The 23,733-nt window shown below is 45.9% G+C and overlaps 1 protein-coding gene across 1 annotated transcript in view; it reads right to left on the reverse strand.

The window, feature by feature from the left end:
• Nucleotides 1–22,477, reverse strand: part of slco3a1 (solute carrier organic anion transporter family member 3A1) — a 192,725-nt gene extending 170,248 nt beyond the window's left edge. Inside the window, exon 1 of the mRNA XM_033050118.1 lies at nucleotides 21,971–22,477. Within this exon, the coding sequence (XP_032906009.1) occupies nucleotides 21,971–22,111 (141 nt within the window). The 5' untranslated portion in view covers nucleotides 22,112–22,477. The remainder of the gene's footprint in view (nucleotides 1–21,970) is intronic.
• Between the last annotated feature and the right edge of the window lie 1,256 nt (nucleotides 22,478–23,733).

A 23,733-nucleotide genomic window follows, 5' to 3' on the forward strand; every position in this document is an offset into this window, starting at 1 on the left:
CAGCCACCCCAGGAAGTCGTGCTCCCAACACCATGGTGTCTGTGCCAGTAACTCATGCACTGTGCTCATGTCGACAACAATGTCCCCTGATCCTCCATCTGTTGACTATAAAGGCAACAAGCCAACTCCAGAGGACACGGCTGTGTGAGCTCTGGAGGCTTCATGCTTACAGAATATCACGCAGCCAAACCCCCGCATATTTGCTGCTGTTAACATCACCCATCCATGGTGTTTGATCCTAAATTAATCTCACCAATTTAATATCTGTCTTGAACACTGATCTCAACTGTAAATTAAATCAGGAAGTGACTAATGCAGAATTATCGAGATGTAACTAAAATGCCTTTGTAACCTTTAGTAGTTATTTCATCAATTATCCCCGTCCCCTAATTATGAGTGCCGGCAATGGAATTAAGTCTGAATTTTGGGCCATAATGAAACAGGCTGATATAATTCATTGAAAATGGAGTTGGGCCATTTCTCCACTCAAAGTTAGTTCAATTTTTAGGATGAAATGCTGCCAGCAATAATTACTGGAAAACGTATGGTTTTCTGGAGTTACAATGCTCTGCATCTGAAAATTACAGGGTTTGAAATGAATATGTGAGAAAATGGAATGTAAAATATTCGCTAAGAGTTTAGAGTTACAGCGCGGAAAACAGGCCCTTCAGCCTACCGAGTCCGCGCCGACTGGCGATCCCCGCACACTAACATCATTCGACACACACTCGGGGCAATTTACAATTATAAAGCCAATTGACCTACAAATCTGTACGTCTTTGGAGAGTGTGAGGGAACTGGAGATTCCGGATAAAAACCCACGAATGTCACGGGGAGAACGTACAAACTCTGTACAGACAGCACCCATGGTCAAGATCGAACCCGGATCTCTGGTGCTGTGAGGCAGCAACTCTACCACTCTGCCACCATGCAGTCTATGGAAGGAAATTCGAAACAAGATAACTATGCAAGATGGAGATGAAGGTAACCACTCATGTCTGACGACTGAAGCTTTAGACTGGAGTTAGTGACGGGTCCTCTTGTTTGACTGCACCGTCAGAGGTCCACAGCAACTCCATGCCACATCGGGCTGCACCAAGATTATGGTCAGACAAATATGGCATGGCTTGACAGACCTTCCAGGCGAGGCAGAGGTTCACGTGCACCTCCTCTGACCTCATCTACTGGCTCCTGTACATCGGCGAGACCAAGTTTAGAACACATACACTCGGTCCGCCAAGGCCTACTGGATCACCTGGTTCATAACCATTTTAACTCCCCTTCCTATTCCCACACTGACCTTTTTGTCCTGGACCTCCTCCATTTCCAGAGTGAGGAACAGCACCTTATATTGCAACCTAGCTTGCAACCCAGTGGGATGAACGTTGAATTCTCTAATTTTAGGTCATTTCTACTGACACCCTGACTGAACACCCACATTCCAGAGATAACAAGCCAATTAGCAGAACAAAAATAGTTCATTCAGATTGGTAGTAAGTTCAACCGGAACAACTTGGGTCAAAGTCAATAAAGGTGAATAAAAGTTAAACAGGGTGATGGGATGCACTTGAAGTAACTCTGTGTCAATACTGAGGATAATTGATTTGATTTGATTTGATTTGATTCAATTTATTGTCATTGCACTTTTCAGTGCAACGAAATGGTTTAGCCTGCAGTCATAACATAGAATAAATAACAAACACTCAACACTACTGAGGATAATCACTCTGTGATCCTTCAGGAAGTAGTTTGTGGTGAAGTGGAGAAGGGATTTGTTGTGGTCGCAAAGGAGGGAAGAAAAGTTCGGACCCAAAACGTCACCCATGCCTTCTCTCCAGAGATGCTGCCTGACCTGCTGAGTTACTCCAGCACTTCCCCAGCAAATCGCTCCGGTCGTTGGCGCCGCAGTTGTTTGGGGGGGTGGATCGGGCCCGCGCGGCTCCCGGAACACTCCCGCCACATGCGCAGCTCCCCGGAATACCAGTCCGTGGAAAGACAATACATGATTACAATTGAGCCACCCACAGTGTACAGATATACGTGAGAAAGGGAATAACATTTAGTGCAAGGAAAAATCTTATTATAGATTGTCTGAAGGGCCTGTCCCATTTGGGCGTAATTTGCGCGTAATTTACGCTACATCATTTATGCGTCACAACGTACGACGTGCGCGTCATGCCGCACACGTGACGCGGGCATGGTGCGCATTACGCATGCATGGTGTGTGGTGACGTAGGTAGTGACGTGTGGTCGCGCGCGGCGCCCCAGGATTTTGGGATGTACAAAATCTTCGCGTGCCCTCTGAGTGAGGCGCAAATGACGGCCAAGTGGGACACGCCCTTGAGGGTTTCTAATGAGATAGATCGTAGCTTAGGACTGCTCTCTAGTTGTTGGTAGGGTTGGTTCAGTTGCCTGATAACAGATGGGAAGAAACTGTCCCTGAATCTGAAGGATGACGGGACTAAGAGAAAACGAGCATTTTCAGTCACGTAGTTGTGTAAGAAGTGAAGTGACGCATCTTAATGTCTAGGCCAGTAAATATCAAATGGTACTGATGAAGCAAAATGGGAATATTACATCAAGGGCAATTGTCCAGAAGACATTAATTAGTGAAAAGTGGTATTAAATCAATGTTAAGTACACTGGGGCAGAATAGGGAGATTTTATTAAACACCCTGCCAGCTTCAAAAGTTAAGGGAGCAATACTTTGAAAGTAAATGGAGTGTCCCCAGGGATACACAATGATACAAGCATTGACTGTGCTGGAAAGGTGCAATCTGCTCTGTCTGAGAGTTACTTGTCTTCCAATGCCATTGAACAATGCATACGGGCATATTCCAAGGTGCAGGATTAGGTGTTTCAGAAACACACTGAAGCTGCCTCACGCTGCCTCGGCAAGGCCAGCAGCATAATCAAGGACGAGTCGCACCCTGGCCACTCCCTCTTCTCCCCTCACCCATCGGGCAAAAGGTATAGAAGTGTGAAAATGCACACCTCAAGATTCAGGGACTGTTTCTACCCAGCAGTTATCAGGCAACTGAATCATCCTACCACAACCAGAGAGCCGTCCTGAACTACTATCTACCTCATTGGTGACCGGCGGACTATCCTTGATCGGACTTTGCTGGCTTTACCTTACACTGAACGTTATTCCCTCATCATGTAAATATATATTTATACACAATTATACACTGTAAATGGCTTGATTGTAATCATGTATTGTCTTTCCGCCGACTGGATAGCACGGAACAAATGCTTTTCACTGTACCTTGGTACACGTGAGAATAAACTGAACGGTTTACTTGAAGCTGAGTGCAACCACTGCAGAGACACATGGGGAAGGCCAAATGAGACCCCTTCCAATACTGATCACTAAGGCTTATAACATGTGTCATAATCCCTTAAAATGTCCAGCAGGAATGTTTGAGAATGAACAACTGATACCATCGTGACCTACTGTAAATATTGTCAGATAATATTAACAATTACGAGGATGTTGCAAGGACGAGAGGGCCTGAGCTATAGGCAATGGTTGAGTAGGCTGGGACCATGTTTTAGCACATTCTCTGGTGTACATCTCTTTGGACAATAATGACCAAAACTGCATCGCTTCTCAGTTTTGAACAGAATTATTCTTTTCCTGAAACTGTTAACAAGGATATCCTCATCTATAATCTGCTTATGAGGCCAGCCTCAAAGTAGATTAGTAAAGGCCCAATGCCTGGGATCTTTTAAGAAGCAATGGTGAACTATGCTTTGGAGCATACTCTCAAGTCACCCAGCGCAGGAAACCGGGTCCTAAAGGGCCAAAGGTGAGGAAATATGAAATGCCTATCTCCTTAGTCCCAGATCAGACTTGATAGTTGCCGGGATGTGAGGCTATTAGATGCAAGAAGGCACTGGAGCATGGTGAAAAGAGGATTTACCTGTGCTTTTATTTTGCAAACATAAAAAATGTCAGTGCACAACTTTAATTAGCAATTTGTGGACGAAACATAAAATAATGGTGTTTAACTTTCCAGAGGTGTCAGTACGCCATACTGTCATAAACAAAGCACCAGGATCTAGATTCAGTTACAGCATCTTCGGTCCTCCTGATTAAATTTTACTGATGCCTCGTTGTCAGCTTCACGTCAGCTAACAATGATCCATTCTACATTTTCCCTTTGATCTCCCATTTTCACACCTTCCCCTTCCATATCTCTATGTCACCCTCTCCCCTGACTCTCAGTCTGAAGAAGGGGTTTGACTCGAAATGTCATCTGTCCCTTCTCTCCAGAGATCCTGCCTGTCCCGCTGAGTACCTTCCCCACTATACTCCAGTACCTTCCCCACTATTATCAGGCGAAGGAATGGTCTACCCATAAGCTAGGATGTTTTCCTGATCTTCCAACCTACCTCATTGCAGAGCTTGCACATTTTCCTCTGTAAATTATAATGTTATAATGCTGTACCACTATATAATGCACTCTGGTATTTTCTCTTTGCACTACCTGCTATACATTTACATGGCTTACATGGACGTGCTATGATATGACCGGACAGCTTGCAAACAAAACCTTCCACTGTATCTCTGCACACTTACAATAGACAATAGACAATAGGTGCAGGAGTAGGCCATTTGGCCCTTCGAGCCAGCACTGCCATTCAATGTGATCATGGCTGATCTTCCCCAATCAGTACCCCGTTCCTGCCCATATCCCCTGACTCCCCTATTTTTAAGAGCCCTATCTAGCTCTCTCTTGAAAGCATCCAGAGAACCTGCCTCCACCACCCTCTGAGGCAGAGAATTCCACAGACTCACCACACTCTGTGAGAAAAAGTGTTTCCTCGTCTCCGTTCTAAATGGCTTACCCCTTATTCTTAAACTGTAGCCCCTGGGTTCTGGACTCCCCCAACATCGGGAACATGCGTCCTGCCTCCAGCGTGTCCAATCCCTTAACAATCTTATATGTTTCAATGAGATATCCTCTCATCCTTCTAAACTCCAGAGTGTACAAGCCCAGCTGCTCCATTCTCTCAGCATATGACAGTCCCGCCATCCCGGGAATTAACCTTGTAAACCAACGCTGCACTCCCTCAATAACGTTACCTTTACTTACAAAAAATAATACCAATACCAATATTCCCTATAATTATTCCACCCTTTTACTTGTGTGTGATTGTACTCAGGCATGGTATGGTTTGACTGGATAGCACACACAGCACTTTTTTTCCACTGTATCTCAACACACGACAATGGAAAAAAAAATATATATTCAAAGAGAGTATTCAAGAATGTATTCAAGAGAGAGTTAGGGAAAGCTCTTAGGTCTAACGGATTCAAGGGATATGGGGAGAAAGCAGGAATGGGGTACTGATTTTGGATGATCAGCCATGATCGTATTGAATGGTGGTGCTAGCTCGAAGGGCCGAAGAGCCTACTCCTGCACCTATTTTCTATGTTTCCACGTAAATTATGACCTAAACTAACCTAGATCAGTGTGGTAAGGTACACATAATAGCCATCTCTCACTCTGTCCTAGTTCAGTTTAATACTGGTATATAGGAAGAGTTAGAGGAAGCTGTCTGTCTGTGATGCCTATATTGGGCTCCAGGGACACACAGTGGCACACTGTTTTACAGCACAGAGATCCAAGTCCGATCCTGCCTGTGGGTGCTGTCTGTACGGAGTTTGTACGTTCTCTCTGTGACAGCATGGGTTTTCTCCAGGTGCTCTGGTTTCCTCCCACATTCCAGTGACATGCAGGTTTGTAGGTCAATTGGCTGCTGCAAATTGTCCCTAGTGCATTGGACAGAGCGTGTGTACGGCTGATCGTTGGTCGGCGTGGACTCGGTGGGTGGAAGGGCCTGTTTCTGCCATATCTCTAAACGAAACTCGGATCTAGCTGTATCACCCTTCCATTGGAAAATGTTAATCTCTCTTGCCGTCAGGCTTGTTGTGTATTTGCCATCTTTTCTTTTTTTGATCTAAAATGCGTAGAAACCTTGTGTTTTGATTCTTTCTTTTAACATTGCAGGACATTGTACCCAGCAAGCTTCCATGGTGAAACTGAGGCACTGTTTTGCTGTGTGAAGTATAACTAGATCAGTTACCGAAAGTTGTAAAATATTAAATGGAATGCAAAGGACACAAGGTTGAAGGGGTTGTCCCAAGCCTGAGGTAATGACTTCAGTCACACAGAGACATGTTCTTTGCAATAAAATGACTTTATTGGGCAGAACTAAATGTTCAGGGATTATGTAATGAAAGTGGAATTCCTTCTCTCAGCTCCTGCACCTAACTGACCCGTTTCCCCATATTTATGATCACATGGCGCATATTTCCCCGCCTGTCTCAGTGTCATAATATCCCCAATACTGAAGGACCCAGGACAATTAAAAATCCACCTCTCATTTAAATTGTGCCCCTTGAAGCTGTGCCATCTGCTCATTGAACCATCCACCCTACCGAATGTACAAGATGGAGGCACAGGAAGTCCCAGCGCAAATTGAGTCCCAGCGCCAATTGGAGGAACAGCACCTCATATTTCGCTAAGGTAGTTTGTACCCCAGCGGTATGAATGGTACATTATCCAATCCGTTGGTAATCACCTTCAGACCTGAATTCTAAGAAGATGATAGTGGTGCTTAAGAGGTTTTTAGGTAGGCATGTGAATATGCAGTGAATGTCGGGGTATGTGGCAGAGGAGGTTAGTTTATATTGACAACATGTTCGGCACCGAAATTGTGGGCTGAAGGGCCTGTTCATGTGTTGTACAGTTCTATGTGATGGCTTGGCACCATCTTCTCGGAGACAATGAGGGATGGGCAATAAATGCCAAAGTTATTGGATGAAAAGGTCCCTCAAGACGGTTCCACCATTCAACGATTATGGTTCTTGGACTCAACTCCATTTACCTGTGGGCGGCACGGTGACACAGCGGTAGAGTTACAGCCTTACAGCGCCAGAGACCCGGGTTCGATCCTGACAATGGGTGCTGCCTGTACGGAGTTTGTACGATCTCCTCGTGACCTGCGTGGGTTTTCCCCGGGATCTCCGGTTTCCTCCCACCCTCCAAAGCCGTACAGGTTAATTGGCCCTAGTGCGTGTAGGATAGTGTTAATGTGTGGCGATCAGTGGTCAGAGCCGACTCAGTGGGCCAAAGGGCTTGTTTCTGTGTTGTATCCCTGAAACTGCAATGACTAGTTAATCCATTATTACCCTCACCTGACAAAAGGACTGACAGAGGGTCTCGACCTGAAACGTCACCCATTCCTTCTCTCCGTAGATGCTGCCTCACCCGCTGAGTTACTCCAGCATTTTGTGTCTACCATCAAAAGGACTGACAATCAGCAATCATTTCTGCATTGTTCACTTTAATTCTAAACTAGTCCCATTTTCCCGCATTATATCCATATTATTCTGTGTCTTATCTTTTAAGTGTCCGTCTAGATGTCTCTTAAACACAGTGATTGTATCTGATTCAGATCAGGGAGCTTCGATCGTCCCGACTGCAGGAGAAAAGGAGGGAAGTAGATAATACGTTATTGACTTCCATCACAGTGTGCTATGGTGGATGTTTGTGTTAATTTTTATATAGTTGTGTGTCTTGTTGCTTTTTGGTATGAATGTATGGCTAATCAAATTCTTTACGTTTTTACATACTTGGCTAATAAATTCATTATAATTACAATTCCAATTCCATCACCTCCTCTGAAAGCGAGTTCCAGATATCAACAACTTTCTGTACAAAAAACTCTGCAAATAAAAGTCCCTTCAAATTCCCTTTCAAGACTCCTTCCTCTCATGTAGAGCCTACAGCCTCAGTCTGGTCATTCCTCAGCCTCCTGACAACCCCCCCCCCCCCCCCCCCCCCCCATTGCAAACAAGCCAAGCCTGACCAAGCTCTTCCCATAACTAAAGTCCCTCAGTCCAAGCAACATCCTGGTGAAGGTACACAAAAAAGCTGGAGAAACTCAGCGGGTGGAGCAGAATCTATGGAGCGAAGGAAATAGGCAATGTTTCGGGCCGAAACGTTGCCTATTTCCTTCGCTCCATAGATGCTGCTGCACCCGCTGAGTTTCTCCAGCTTTTTTGTGTACCTTCGATTTTCCAGCATCTGCAGTTCCTTCTTAAACATCCTGGTGAATCTCTTCTGCACCCTCTCCAACACAACCTCATCCTTCCTACACAGTGCGTACAATTCTCCAAATGTTTTAATTTAGTTTACTGTCACGTGGACCGAGGTACAGCGAAAGATTTTTGTTGCGTGCTAACCAGTCAGCGGAAAGACTATACATGATTACAATCAAGTCATCTACAGTTTACAGATACATGATAATGGGAATAGCTATACCCTTTATCATAAAGGATCAACAAGGTCATACTAGTGTTTTGGAAAGTTGCCATCCCAATATACATCCCAAATTTGATATCCTATGGCCTGACCCATGAAAGCGGGCAAGTCAAATGCTTTCTTCACCACCCTGCCCACCTGTGATGCTACTTTCCAAGAACAATGGATTTGAACCATCTATATACCTCTATTCAACAACAATGGACAATGGAGGACCCAGACATGAGGGGGAGGGGGGTGGGAAGAACAAAGGGGGACCTGGCGCGGGTGGGAATTGGTAACTTTCTAAGTGCCCTTTACGGGCGACTATTTGCATACCTTGGGCATGCAAGCAAAGAATTTCACAGTGACTTGTCACAATAAAGTATTCAATTCAATTCAAATTCAATTCAATTCCTTAGCCCCGTCTCATTCACTGTATGTGACGTGCATCCATTTGAATGCACCATCTTGGGATTATTGCTATCTTCAAAAGCAGATGACATCTGCAGTAATTTCAGCCTGAGACAGCACAGCACCAATCATGTTTAACTAATTATCTTTATAATTTTTATTCCGAGCATATGGCTCACTTTCTAATTAAAGATGGTTGAAATCTTTATAAAATTGCATTTTATCTCTGCTGATTGTGCCGGTTATTAACAGTTATTAAGTTGAAAGAGTTCTGGGAATAAAAAAAACAGGGTTAAACAAGTCAGAATCTCTGGAGAACATGGATAGGTGACGTTTCGGAACTAAACCCTTTGAAGGGTTCTGACCCGTAACCTCATCCATCCATGTTCTCCAGAGAGGCTGCTTGCCTCCGCCAAGTTACTCCAGCACTATGAGTCTTTAAAAAAAATAAACCAGCATCTACAGTTCCTTGTTTCTGCAGGGTCAAATATTATTGTCCTGAACCAACTCTTAAACCTGGCACAAAATACCCAAAGATGTCAAAGAGGGATAAATACTGAATAAACATGAATACAAGAATGAAACATTCCTTGCTGGAAGCTTTTGCGTGAAGATGTGGATTTTAAGAAGAACTTTACATCTGATAGATATGCGAATAACATAAGAATTATTCCCAAGGCCATTGGACTTCAAGGATTATACTATGTGTTTTTTCCCCCACTGTGATTGCTATATTTAGCAGTGCCAGAAATCTACAAAGACATTTCCATCTACATTCTATTAAACCTTCAAAAATATAGTCTCTGCTGCAGCCAACCCGGGCAGGAAAACGTTGAAGAAAGCCAGCGATATCAAGATGACACCCTTCAGCAACAGTGCTCTTTGTCAGTGCACTTCCGCTGTAATTTCTCAGCACTCAGCTCTGCAAAACCATTCTGCAGCGATCTAAGTAATCGCCGTGGCCTTAATAGTGTTATTTCCACCTGATTTAAGCAACATTGTCGCACGCATCAAGGAAGTAGAGAAACCCAATCTATTTCAACACTGATTTATAATGGGAGCAGAACTGCGACGATTAGCATTTCGACTATTTTGATGGATTGAATGGATACAGCGTGGAAACAGGCCCTTCGGCCCATCAGACACATGCCGATCATCCATCACCCGTCCACACTAGTTATATGTTATCTCACTTTCGCATCCACTCCCTACATACTGGGGGGGCAATTTTATAGCGGCCAGCAAGCCAACACGTTGGAGGAAACCGGAACACCCGGAGGAAACCCACACCGTCACTGGGAGAAGGTGCAAACTCCATATAGACAGCACCCGTGGTCGGGATCGAACCCAGGTCTCTGACGTTGGGAGGCAGCAGCTCTACCACTGTGCCACCCTATTTCTGTGAGGCAATGGGAGATGTTTGCTCCACCATTTCCTGGGAGGTGGAGTGAGATACCCAAAAGATGCGACAAAGGATCATAGAATTATTATAGCTTAGAAGAAGCCATTCAGCCCATCGAGCTATATGCTGGGCCTAATAGAGCAATCTCATCAGTCTGTTCTCTCACTGTAACTCTGTAAATTGGTCTCTCTCAAGTGCCTATATAACTTCCCTATAGAACTTAATCTGATTCTGTCTCCATTGATGTCCAGTCAGTGAGAGGGTGGCATGGTGGCACAGCAGCAGAGTTGCTCCCTCACAGCACCAATAACCCAGGTTCAATCCTGACCTCGGATGCTGTCTGTGTGGAGTTTGCACGTTCTCCCTGTGACCACGTGGGTTTTCTCCAGGTGCTCCGGCTTCCTCCAAAGATGTACAGGTTTGTTGACTAATTGGCTTTGGTAAAAAAAAAAAATCCCTAGAGTGTAGGATAGTGCTAGTGTACAGGGTGATTGCTGGTCTCGATGGGCTGAAGGGCCTGTTTCCATGCTGTATCGCTAATGTCTAAAGAGTTTCAGGAAATAACCATTCTGAGGTAGAATGTATTTCCTCACATGCTCCCTGTATCTCTGCCCAACATTTTAGGTCTGAGCCACCTGCTAGTTGAAACTAATAGGAGAAGCTTCTTTCTATTCATCCTATCCAAGTCATCATCTCCCACTCCTCCTCTCAGCTTTGATTACTTCAAGAATAAAGCTGTGGGCAACACAGAGGAGCAGCTGGTGGAGCTGCTGCCTCACAGCGCCAGAGTCCCGCATTTTGACCCTGACCTCGGGGGCTGCCTGTGTGGAGTTTGCACGTTCTCCCTGTGGCTGCCTGGGTTTCCTCCGGGTGCTCCGGTTCCCTCCGGCATCCCATCACGTGCAGATGTGTTGGTTAATTGGCCCACTGTAAATTGCCCCTGGTGTGCTGGGAGCGGATGAGAAAATGGGATAACATGGAACAAGCTTGAACGGGCGATCGATGGGCAGTGTGGAATCGGTGGGTCCAATGGCCTGTCTCCATGCTGTACCTTCCAACTAAACTAAATAATCTGACCTTCCCTGCTTGAACCTTGTAACGGAACAGAGACTCACGAGAAATTAGGAGCAGGAGTTGGCCCCTGAACGTTCCCCGCCCACACTCAATCATACCTGATTCACTCCAGCACTCAATACCTCTTCTATGCCAACTCCCCAACCTATCAAAAAAATCGACCTTATCTTAAATAAACCCCAGTGATCTAGCCACGAAACCCACGGAAGTAAAGAATTTCCGAGATTTACTGGCTTGGAAGAAGAAATTCCTAGACCCTTATCCTCGAGTCATACAGCATGGAAATAGACCATTCGGCCCATCTTGCCTATGCCGACCATGATGTCCCATCTACACCAGTCCCACCTGCCCTCGTTTGGCCCATATCCCTCTAAACCTTTCCTATGTGGTTATATATCTTGGTGCTTTTTTATATGACTGTTGGCAAATCATATTCCTTGTATGTTTACATACTTGGTTAATAAATGAATTACAATTATCCATGTGTTTTATATGTTGTTACAGTAGCTGCCTCAACTACCTCCTCTGGCAACTCATTCCATGTACCCACCACCCTCCGTGTGACAAAGTTGTCCCTCGGGTTCCCAGCTTTCTCCCTTCACCTTAAACCATTGTCCTCTGGTTCTTGATTCCCCGAAACCCGGGTAGAAGACTCTGTCGTTTACGCTGTGCTCTGTGTGTCGACGTAATTATATCCCCATCTTCAAGACCATCCCCCTATCGGACGCAGTTCAATGTCCACCCAGTCTTGCCCCCTTAATGAGATCACCCTCATTCTTCTGAACTCCAACTCCTTTAGCCGTTCGTGATCGGACAACTATCTCAACCCAGAGGTGGCCCAAGTGAATCTCTTCTGCACTACCTCCAATGCCAGTACATCTTTTCGAACACAAAGGGAGCAAAAGTGTGTACAGTACTTGAGGTGCTGCCTCACCAATACTCTGTGTAATTAAAACAATACTTCTCTATTTTTAAACGGCAATGAGAGCAGCACCGGTAGAGTTGATGCCTTACAGCGCCTACAGTGCCAGAGACCCGGGTTCGATCCCGACTACAGGTTCTGCCTGTTTGGAGTTTGTACGTTCTCCCCGTGACCTGCGTGGGTTTTCTCCGAGATCTTCGGTTCCTCCCACACTCCAAAGATGTACAGGTTTGTAGGTTAATTGTAAGGCTTGGTATAAATGTGAAATTGTCCCTTATGTGTGTGTAGGATAGTGTTAATGTGCGGGGATCGCTGGTCAGTGCAGACTCAGTGGGCCGAAGGGCCTGTTCCCGCGCTGTATCTCTAAAAAAAAATCCCTGGCAATAAAGGCCAATATGTCACTTGCTTTCTTAACGATTTGTTACATCGGCTTGGTAACCTATTATGTTTCACGTACAAGAACACTCAGATCCGCCAGTTCCCCATTTATCTGTTGTGCCTCCATCTAGATAGTAGTCATAGCCACAGTGTCACAGAGTCATATGGAGTGGAAACAGGCCCTTCGGCCCAATTTGCCCATACCGACAAACATGGCCGACTTGCCCAGCATAGTCTGACTTTGGATCTTCTGACCTTAAGTATGATTGTGCTTTGTATAGTAACATTTTTACTGAACAGTTTCTGAAAAGTAATTTCACTGCATCTTGGTACATGTGACAATAAAATACAATTGTGCCATTTATTCCTCTTCCCACAGTTCCTGGTCTCACACGCTCCTTCACGAAACTCCATTATTCCAAGTTTTTCCCACTCACTTAACCTGTAGCAAGGTCCAAATATCCTCATCTCTGGAACTACTCGCTAGAATTTAGAAGATTGAGGGGGGATCTTATAGAAACTTACAAAATTCTTAAGGGGTTGGACAGGCTAGATGCAGGAAGATTGTTCCCGATGTTGGGGAAGTCCAGAACAAGGGGTCACAGTTTAAGGATAAGGGGGAAATCTTTTAGGACCGAGATGAGAAAAACATTTTTCACACATAGAGTGGTGAATCTGTGGAATTCTCTGCCACAGAAGGTAGTTGAGGCCAGTTCATTGGCTATATTTAAGAGGGAGTTAGATGTGGCCCTTGTGGCTAAAGGTATCAGGGGGTATGGAGAGAAGGCAGGTACAGGATACTGAGTTGTATGATCATCCATGATCATATTGAATGGCGGCGCAGGCTCGAAGGGCCGAATGACCTATTCCTGCACCTATTTTCTATGTTTCTATGTTACTCTAACAAACGCATTAAATGCCAACCTTTTCATTGTGCTGTGCCCAGTCCATCTTTGCATTATGCTGCTGGCAAGGAAATAAACAGACGCACCTGGAGAAAACCCAGCTGGTCACAGGGAGAATGTACAAACTCTGTGCAGGCAGCCCCTGTGGCCAGGATTGAGCCTGGGTCTCTGGCACTGTAAGACACCAACTCCACTGTTGCACCACTGTGCAAGTTTGAAGAACTAAGTTTGAATCCCGCTGCTAAAGCTGGAGAGTGCCTTTTAAACCAAGTTTAAAAAATGTTAAAAATGCTATTATTAGTTCTAGTGATCTTGTACAGTGATTTAAATTTTTTTTTAATCTTGTTTCTCTGGGTAGCTAATTAAGTTATTACATCGGATGGAAGTTGCATTCCAAATCTCCTTGTACCTCTGTGCAATGACAATAAAGATATATCATATCATCATCATCATACATGTATCAGTGCCCCATGAAAACCCGTCTGACTCCCAAATTGCATTTGAAGTTGGAAAGCTGACATCTTATACCTGCCCCATGTGAACAGACTTTCATCTGGAATGGTTTTGGTAGCCACCCCATGAGGGCCAAAAAGGTTTGGCCTTGACCTGATGCCCAAATCCCGTGACTAATTTCGAAAATAGGAATTACAGCAAGTCTCTGGTAGATCACACCCTCTGGTGATCATTCACCATTGTACCGAAGTCCACTGAGAAGTTCTGTTTTGTGTGCTATCCCGGCAGCTAAAACCATCCAGGAGGTATGTCATACAGTGCAAAAGAGAAAATAAACGGAGTGCTGAATACAGTGTAACGATAGACACAAAATGCTGGAGTAACACAGCGGGACAGGCAGCATCTCTGGAGAGAAGGAATGGGTGATGTTTCGGGTCGAGACTCTTCTTCAGACTGAGAGTCAGCATTACTCCAGCATTTTATGTCTATCTTCGATTTAAACCAGCATCTGCAGTTCCTTCCTACGCAGAATATAAAGTTGCAGCTGCAGAGAAAGTGCAGATTGAAAAAATGTGCAAAGGATGAAATGAGGTAGATTGGAGGATTGGGGCTGCACAGGAGCAGTTTGCGTCTAGTCCAGGGGGCTAGAATGCTTGCATATGTTCAGCTCCCTTTACATCTCACTGAATTCACTGCAAAATGTGTTAGCTTAGTTTAGTTTAGTTTAGTTTACAGATGCAGCGTGGAAACAGGCCCTTTGGACCACGCCGACCATCGATCACCCATACAGACTAGTTCTACGTGTAGGAAGGAACTGCAGATGCTGGTTTACACTAAAGATGGACACAAAATGCTGGAGTAACTCAGCGGGACAGGCAGCATCACTGGAGGGGAGGAATGGGTGACATTTCGAGTGGAGACCCATTCCTTCTCTCCAGAGATGCTGCCTGTCCCGCAGACTAGTTCTATGTTATTCCACTTTCTCATCAACTCCCTACACACTAGAGGCAATTTACAGAGGCTAATTAACCTACAAACCCACACGTCTTTGAGATGCGGGAAGAAACCCTAGCAGTCAATGGTTAGTTTAGTGTCATGTCTACCAAGGAACAGTGAAATACATTTTTTACATATAGATCAGTGAGATTATTGCCATTACGTAAATACAATCGCCGATTAAATACCCTATGCATAGAAACAGCCCACTGAGTCTGTATGGAAAGGTCGCCAGATTTTGGCACCACTGTATCCAGTCCTAGCTGCAGCTGGCCATAAAAGAGAACGTGCAAACTCCGCACAGACAGCACCCGAGGTCAGGATCGAACACGGTCCTGGGTCTTTGGCACTCTGAGGGAGCAGGTCTACCAGTTGTTTTACCATTACACTATTGTGTAACTGATTTTTTAAAAGCTAAAATAAAAGCAGGTATTAATTAAAGCAATGTGCAATAGTGCAGAGATTCTGTTGTCTGGCACGACCAAAATCCCGAGGGTGCCAGATTATCGGAGTCTGGAACATCGGTCCTCCAGCTATTCAATTAGAACGTGCGTGCTTTGTACCTCACCCTGATCTTAAAGAACCTACAGTCACAGTGCACCTTAAAATGTTCCATTGGCACAAAATGCCTTCAGGAATGTGACCTTCCGATATCCACAACAATATTGCTTCCAGAATTCCCTTCCAAATGATCTTGATAAACCTTCTTGCGATGGATTCCCCTACCCGTCTGCAGGGCACAGCACAGGGAAGATGCAGTGGGAAGCGAGAAGCAGCAGAGGACATTCACAAGAATGTTGTCAAGGGCTGAAGAACTCTGCATGCTGCGCCTTCGATGTTAAAGTCAGTACCTTGTTGTTGAAGGCCCCTGCTCCAAATAGAGTGCATTGTTCAGTCAGAGCCAACTTGAAACTTGTCAAAGCCCAGGTGGAAACTGCAGTAGTCCAGGTGGAGACTGTGGCAGTCATGGTGGGGGCAGCAGTGGCCCAGATGAAGACTACACCAGCCCAGGTAGAGTCTGCAGATGCCCAGAGTGAGTCTGCACTAGCCCAGGTGGAGACTACAGTAGCCCATTTGAGGACTAGAGTAGCCAAGGGGCAACTGCAGTAGCCAGGTGGAGTCCAGGTACAGACTACACTAGCCCTGTGAAGACTACACTAGCCTGTGGAGTCAGCACTAGCCCAGGTGAAGACTACACTAGCCCTGTGGAGATTACACTAGCCCAGCTGTGGATTGCACTAGCCCAGGTGGGGACTACACTAGCCCAGGTGAAGACTAAACTAGCCCAGGTGAAGAATACACTAGCCCAGGTGGGGACTACACTAGCCCAGGTGGAGACTACACTAGCCCAGGTACAGACTCCACTAGCCCAGGTGAAGACTACACTAGCCCAGGTGGGGACTACACTAGCCCAGGTGGGGACTACACTAGCCCAGGTGGGGACTACACTAGCCCAGGTGAAGAATACACTAGTCCAGGTGAAGACTACACTAGCCCAGGTGAAGACTACACTAGCCCAGGTGGAGACTACACTAGCCCAGCTGTGGATTGCACTAGCCCAGGTGGGGACTACACTAGCCCAGGTGGGGACTTCACTAGCGCAGGTGAAGACTACACTAGCCCAGGTGAAGACTACACTAGCCCAGGTGAAGACTACACTAGCCCAGGTGAAGAATACACTAGCCCAGGTGAAGACTACACTAGCCCAGGTGGGGACTACACTAGCCCAGGTGGAGACTACACTAGCCCAGGTGGGGACTACACTAGCCCAGGTGGGGACTACACTAGCCCAGGTGGAGACTACACTAGCCCAGGTGGAGACTACACTAGCCCAGGTGGGGACTACACTAGCCAGGTTGGAGGACTACACTAGCCCAGGTGGAGACTACACTAGCCCAGGTGGGGACTACACTAGCCCAGGTGGAGACTACACTAGCCCAGGTGAAGACTACACTAGCCCAGGTGGGCACTACACTAGCCCAGGTGGAGACTACACTAGCCCAGGTGGGGACTACACTAGCCTAGGTGAGGACTGCACTAGCCCAGGTGAAGACTACACTAGCCCAGGTGGAGACTACACTAGCCCAGGTGAAGACTACACTAGCCCAGGTGGAGACTAAACTAGCCCAGGTGAAGGATTCCCAAATGGAAATGAGAAAACAGAAATGACTTGTGATACTGAGCAGGTCAAACAGATTCTGTGGAGAGGGAAACAGAGTTAACATTTCAGGCTGTTAACAGATGCTCTCTTTCCTGTTGCATATTTTGGGGACAAGAATCAATAAATGTCATGTCGCAAAAAAAGAAGAGATACTGGAGGAACGTAGGGTTGTGATCTATCAAGTCCAGTTGAAGCAATAGATGGTCTATTTCCCTCCACAGTTGCTGCCTGACCTGCTGAGTTTCTCCAGTTGTTCTCAGTTTTCCTTTGCTGCAGGTTCCAGCATCTACAGTCTCTTGGGCCTCTCTACATTTCAAATCTGAGTTGTCCGCAACTAAGAATTGTTACATCAGTGGGGGTATCGCTCTTAAAAATTGGTGATAACAAGAATATATAATTAACAGTACAGGTAGGCCAATTGGTCTCCTGAGCCTATTCTGCCATTCAATACTCATGGCCGATCCAATCTTGGCCACAACAATGTTTTCCCCTTCTCTCTTCATTTGCCTTGCTCCTCTCATCACTTAAGGGTCTGTCACTGACTTCACCTGGACAGCTCTCAGGAGGTAAAGGGTTCCAGAAGTTCACAACCTTCTAAGAGAAGAGATTTCTCCACACCTCCATCTGAAGTGGATGACTGCTTATTTGGAAACTAGGCCTGTACTTCCACCTCCCCCGCCTGAGGAAGCTCCCTCTCAGCACACATCCTGTCACGAGCCTCAGAACCTTACCGGGTGTACAGCCCGTGAATGATATGGTTTGACAATTACATGTCAAATATAGGGCCTTAATGGTAGGGATATTGTCCTAGGAGTCAGTATCATCAACTTCTCCTGGACCACCCATGTTGAAGCAACGACCAAGAAAGCACACAAACTTCCTTATTTGGCCTGTCCCCTACAACTCTCACCAACTTCTACAGATGCACCATAGAAAGCATTTTATCAGGATGCATCACAGCTTGGTTTGGGAACAGCTCCATCCAAGATCGCAAGAAATTGCAGCGAATTGTGGACACAGCCCAGACCATCACACAAACCAACCACCCTTCTATTGACTCTGATTATATCTCACGCTGCCCCGGCAAGGCCAGCAGCAGAACCAAGCACCAGTCTTACCCTGGCCACCCCCTCTTCTCCCCTCTCCCATCACGCGAAACGTGTAGAAGTGTGAAAACGCACACTTACAGATTCAGGGACAGTTTCTTCCCAGCTGTTATCAGGCAACTGAATCATCCTACCACAACCAGAGAGCAGTGCTGAACTACTCTCTACCTCTTTGGTGACCCTTGGACTATCATTGATTGGACTTTGCTGGCTTTATCTTGCATTCATTGTAATTCCATTATCATGTATCTATGTCTCGATTGTAAACATGTATTGTCTTTCCGCTGACTGGATAGCACAACACAAAAGCTGTTCACTGTACCTCGGTGCATGTGACAATAAACTCAACTGAACTGAAACTTTGAGAGAATGCTAATGTTCGACAGCTTAATCTACTAGTGGATTGGAAGAATTCTGTGGAGGCGCTGTTGGTGGCATCTCTCCAGTGGTTTACAGAACCTGTTGTGGGTGGTCCAAGCTTGAGAAGCCTAAAGTAGGGCAGGATCATTGGTGGCTAGCAGACTGTGGGTTTTATGCCAGTTTTGACGTGTTGACCTTCACTCTTCATCCTCGATGAATCATCAATGTTTGCCCTTAATGAGAACGGGCTCCCAACATATGGGGAATGGTGAAGTGCTGGAGTAACTCAGCAGGTCTTGCAGCACCTCTGGAGAAAAAGGATGGGTGACGTTTCGGGTTGGAACTCTTCTTCAGACTGAAACTGAGCGGGGGGAACTGGAAGTTAGGAAAGGCCAGTACAGATCAGGTTTGGCAATAGATGACCAAGGAATGGCGGCGCCTATATTGGCCCATTGTTGCTGGGGAAGAGGTGATAATGAAGGGATGCAGGGATACAGTGGAACTAATATGCCGACTAGTGTGGGGGGTGGATGGAGAGCACAGGAATGCAGGGGTTACTTGAAATTAGAGAAATCAATGTTCATCCCACTGGGTTGTAAGCTGCCCAAGCAAACTATGAGGTTCCCAGGTCTTTATTGTGGACCTTTATTGTCAATGGGCAGGGTTTTACAGTGAGACCAGATGGGAGTAGAAGGCCTTTACTTTGCGGATGTTGAGGTTTGTTCCTCATATGCTTCAGAGAATATTTCCACACTGCATCTCTCAACCAATTACACCTCCTGAAGAATTCCAGAGAGTCACAACACCTAAGAAGTACCGAGATGAACATTTGAATTGCCAAGACATAGAAGGCAACGAACCAAATGCTGGCAGATAGGATTATGAATTGAACTGAATTGAATTGACAGATACAGCAGCATGGAAACAGGCCCTTCGGCCCACCAATCCACGCTGTTGAATGATATCCCATTCACACTAAATCTATGTTAATCCACTTTCTCATCCACTCCCTACACATTTGTGACAATTTTAATCTACAAACCCCACCGCACACATCTTTAGGGTGTGGGAGAAAACCTGAGCACCCGGAAGAAACCCACGTGGTCCCAGGGAAAATGTACAAACTCCACACAGACTGCACCAGAGGTCAGGATCGATCCGGGTCTCTGGAGCAGTGAGACAACAACTCTACCAGCTATAGTGTCTACTATACTGTACTAGGTTAGTCAAGAGAGAAGTGTTTAATTGTCATATGCACTGGGACAAGAACAATTACATTCTTACCTGCTGGTGCATTACAGGCACATTAAATGCAACAACGCAACAAATAAATAAGCAGACGTAGTTAGCTAATGTGTAGAAGGAACTGCAGGTGCTGGTTTATCTCCTGGTTCACCTCCTGGTTTACCTCCTGCACCTATTTTCTATGTTTTTATGGATGAGCAGGAAAAATGCAGGAAAAATGTTCCCAATGTTGGGCGAGTCCAGAACCAAGGGCCACTGTCTTAGAATAAAGGAAACCATTTAAGACTGATGTGAGAAAAAACGTTTTCACCCAGAGAGTTGTGAATTTGTGGAATTCCCTACCACAGAGGGCAGTGGAGGCCAAGTCACTGGATGGATTTAAGAGAGAGTTAGATAGAGCTCTAGGGGCTAGTGGAATCAAGGGATATGGGGAGAAGGCAGGCACGGATTATTGATTGGTGACGATCACCCACGATCACAATGAATCTATGTTTCTATGTTTAAACCAAAGATAGACACAAAAAGCTGGAGTAACTCAGTGGGTCAGGCAGCATCTCTGGATAAAAGGAAGAGGTGACATTTCGAGTCGAGACCCTTCTTCAGACCAAGAGTCGGGGAAAGGGTCACAGTAATGTTCTGCATGGACGTGGCGAGCCCAAGGACCAGCTTCTGTGCTGTGTGACGAGATAGCCTTTTAGCTTGAGAGTCAATGAGAACATCAACCCTCATGCTCCTGACACAGAGGTGGGTGAACATGGCTAATTGAGTCTCAGTGGATGGAAATCATGCTTTGGGACCGCACTTGTGATCTAAAAACGATTATACCATCGCTTAATATGTGAAAGTAGGAGCAGCAATGGGAATTGACAACAATAGTTCAGGTTTGTGAAATTATCACTCGGGATAAAGGACAGGTAATCCAATATTAAACACGTGAGTGGCACGCAAATTCACCCCCAGGGCCACTTGCTATTCCTGTGCAGAGTTAGGGGAGAGGGCTGGCGAGGGGAAGAGTCCAATGCAAGGTGCGCAGAAGGGCAAATGCAAGGAGAAGCAGCAGATAAGGACAGAAAGGCACTCACAGGGAGAGAGAGAGGGAGAGGGGGAGAGGGGGAGAGGGGGAGAGGGGGAGAGGGGGAGAGAGAGAGAGGGGGAGAGGGAGAGAGGGGGAGAGGGGGAGAGGGGGAGAGGGGGAGAGGGGGAGAGAGAGAGAGAGAGAGAGATAGCAAGCAACCTAGACAAGGTAGCCCGATAACCAGGCACATAGCAATCCAGAATGTAAAGTTAGCTAATGACCCTAGTGAAGACATTATTCATTCTGTTCTCCAGATACAATTATGAGCTCTGAAAATGCAAACGGAAAGCAAAATGCTTCAGCCCGACCAGACACCCACCCTGAGCCCATACTTTATAACTGATTGACAACAGTTATGTGAGAGTCTCCAGCAACCAACGTATGTTTCCATAGAAACAGCAATCTATCATGCTTTAGCTAACGATTATCTACATTCTTTGTTCCAAAACGCCTGCGTTTCTGCGTAGGGTCTGCGTAGGGTCTGTGTGTGTGTGTGTGTGTGTGTGTGTGTGTGTGTGTGTGTGTGTGTGTGTGTGTGTGTGTGTGTGTGATGTTCCTGCACACACACACACACACACGAATGATGTTATATAGGGCGAAAACCCAACACGATCGCATTACTACGAACAGGGTGAATTAAATCAGTCCAGCCTCTGATTTCACTGCGGTAGGATACCGATATACCGGTATAGGGCTTAAGACATTGACAAATGAAAATGCAATGTGGTCCTGCCGATGTTACATTGGGGTAGGCTTTCTATATTCAAGGTGCTATTTAAATCAGTCGCTGATATGTAACTCAAGCAGTCAGTGAATTCTCACACTTCAGCTAATGATAGGGTTTTGCTGTACATCTTAACATATGAAATTCTTATACAGGCCAATCCCTTTCTGCACCCCATGTGTGGACACACGATTTCACTTCTATATAAAGACCTAATCTGTCCACTGAAAATTCACAAGTACTGAACACAATTCCAAATAACGGAACATATTTTTATGAAATAATGATATTAAGTCACCTTCCATCTCATGTCAGCTCGGGTTTGGCGTCTATGACCGCAAAGTCCCATAACAACTTTTTGTTTTAAATTTAAAAAAATGATAGCGACTGTAATAAATACCGAGCCTCCCAGGTGCTTGGGCTAGCTCTAGCCTTACCAGATAAGCCCCGACCGTCCCCTGAGCCAACATCAACGCGCACTCCGAGATGAGGAAGATTTTGATGTTGGAGAAACAAGATTTCTTCTCGTCTTTTTTGACATTTTTGGCGCCGCTACTCCTCAGTTGGCCACTCTGCATTCTCTTATGCTTCTCTCAGGCGCTTTCCTTTCTAATCACACACACACACACACAGGCAGAGAGAGAGAGAGAGAGAGAGAGAGAGAGGACTGGATTCTGCCACGGTCTCTCTTCCTTCTCAGTCACACCGCTACCAGATTCTGCTCAGCACTGGCATCCTTCCATTGTCATCTCATTCAGGACCTCCTCCTCTCCAAGATACAGGACAGCCTCCTCTCTCTCTCTCTCTCTCTCTCTCCCCGCACTCTCCCTCCCTCCCTCCCTCCCTCTCTCCTCCTTCACCCTCCCCGAAGGAAGGGTGCTGGCATCTGCGGAAGAGGCATGTTAATGCCCGCGCTGCTGAGACTGGATGCTGCTCCTTGCATCTCCCTCACCCTCTCCCCCCCCCCCCTCTCTCTCTCTCTCTCTCTCTGTATCTCAGCTAGCCTTACTGACGATAAGGAAGCCGTCAGCAGCAGCAGCCAGCTCCTTAATCCTCCCTCGACCGCCACTCAGCCGCTTCCTCAAGCAGGAAAGGCGGAGTAAGAGGGGGGGGGGGGGGGAGAATGATCCTGCAGCCAAACACGCATTCACCTGTAACACGCAGCCTGCAGCTCATGCCGTGTGACATTGGGGGGTTCTGTGAGTTTAGGATTTGCGTGCAAGGGCAGGATGTGTGTGTGTGTGTGTGTGTGAATCTATGTGTGTGTGTATGTGTGTGTATCTGTGTGTGTAATTATGTGTATGTGTGTGTGTCTGTGTGCGCATGTGGCTGTGTATCTGTTTGTGCATGTGTGTGTATGTGTGTGTATGTGTATCTGTATGTGTTTGTGGGCGCATGAGTGTGTGTATTTGTATGTTCGCGTGCCTGTATATGTGGCATGCATGCATGTGTGTATGTGTATATGTGTGTGTGTGTTTGTATGTGTGTGTGTCTATATATATATGTGTATCTGTTTGTGTATGCATGTGTGTGTGTGTGTGTGTGTATATGTATGTGTACGTGTGTATGTTTGTGTGTGTGCGGGTGTGTATGTGTGTGTATGTGTGTTTGAGTGTATATGTGTGTATGTATGCGAGTGTGTGTATGTATGTGGGTGTGTATGTTTGTGTGTATGTATGTGTGCGGGTGTGAATGTGTGTGTGTATATATATATGTGTGTGTATGTTTGTGTGTATATGTGTGTTTGTGTGTATATGTGTGTGTGTATGTAAGTGTGCGGGTATGTATGTGTTTGTGTGTATGTATATGTGTGTGTGTATGTATGTGTTTGTGTGTATATGTGTGTTTGTGTGTGTGTATGTGTGTGTGTGTTTATGTGTATGTGTGTGTGTGTGTGTGTATATGGATGTGTGTATGTATGTGAGCGGGTGTGTATGTGTGTGTGTGCGTGTGTATATGTTTGTCATCTTTCTCTGCTGCCCACTCCCCCGCCACAGCGAAGAAGAGAGGGGGGCATCAAGTCTGGTTAAAGCCAGAAAAACGCGTTGTCATTTTCCACTGATCTGAATGATGCATGCGATCTAAGCAGCAGAATACCCAAATACAGCAAGCTCCAAATATAGACACAAAATGCTGGACAAACACAACCTCCAAATAAATGCTACTTGAATTTAATATAGATAACTGCCCTGCTTTGAGA

The sequence above is a fragment of the Amblyraja radiata genome, chromosome 34, assembly GCF_010909765.2.
Source record: "Amblyraja radiata isolate CabotCenter1 chromosome 34, sAmbRad1.1.pri, whole genome shotgun sequence".
In the NCBI taxonomy this organism is placed as follows: domain Eukaryota; kingdom Metazoa; phylum Chordata; class Chondrichthyes; order Rajiformes; family Rajidae; genus Amblyraja; species Amblyraja radiata.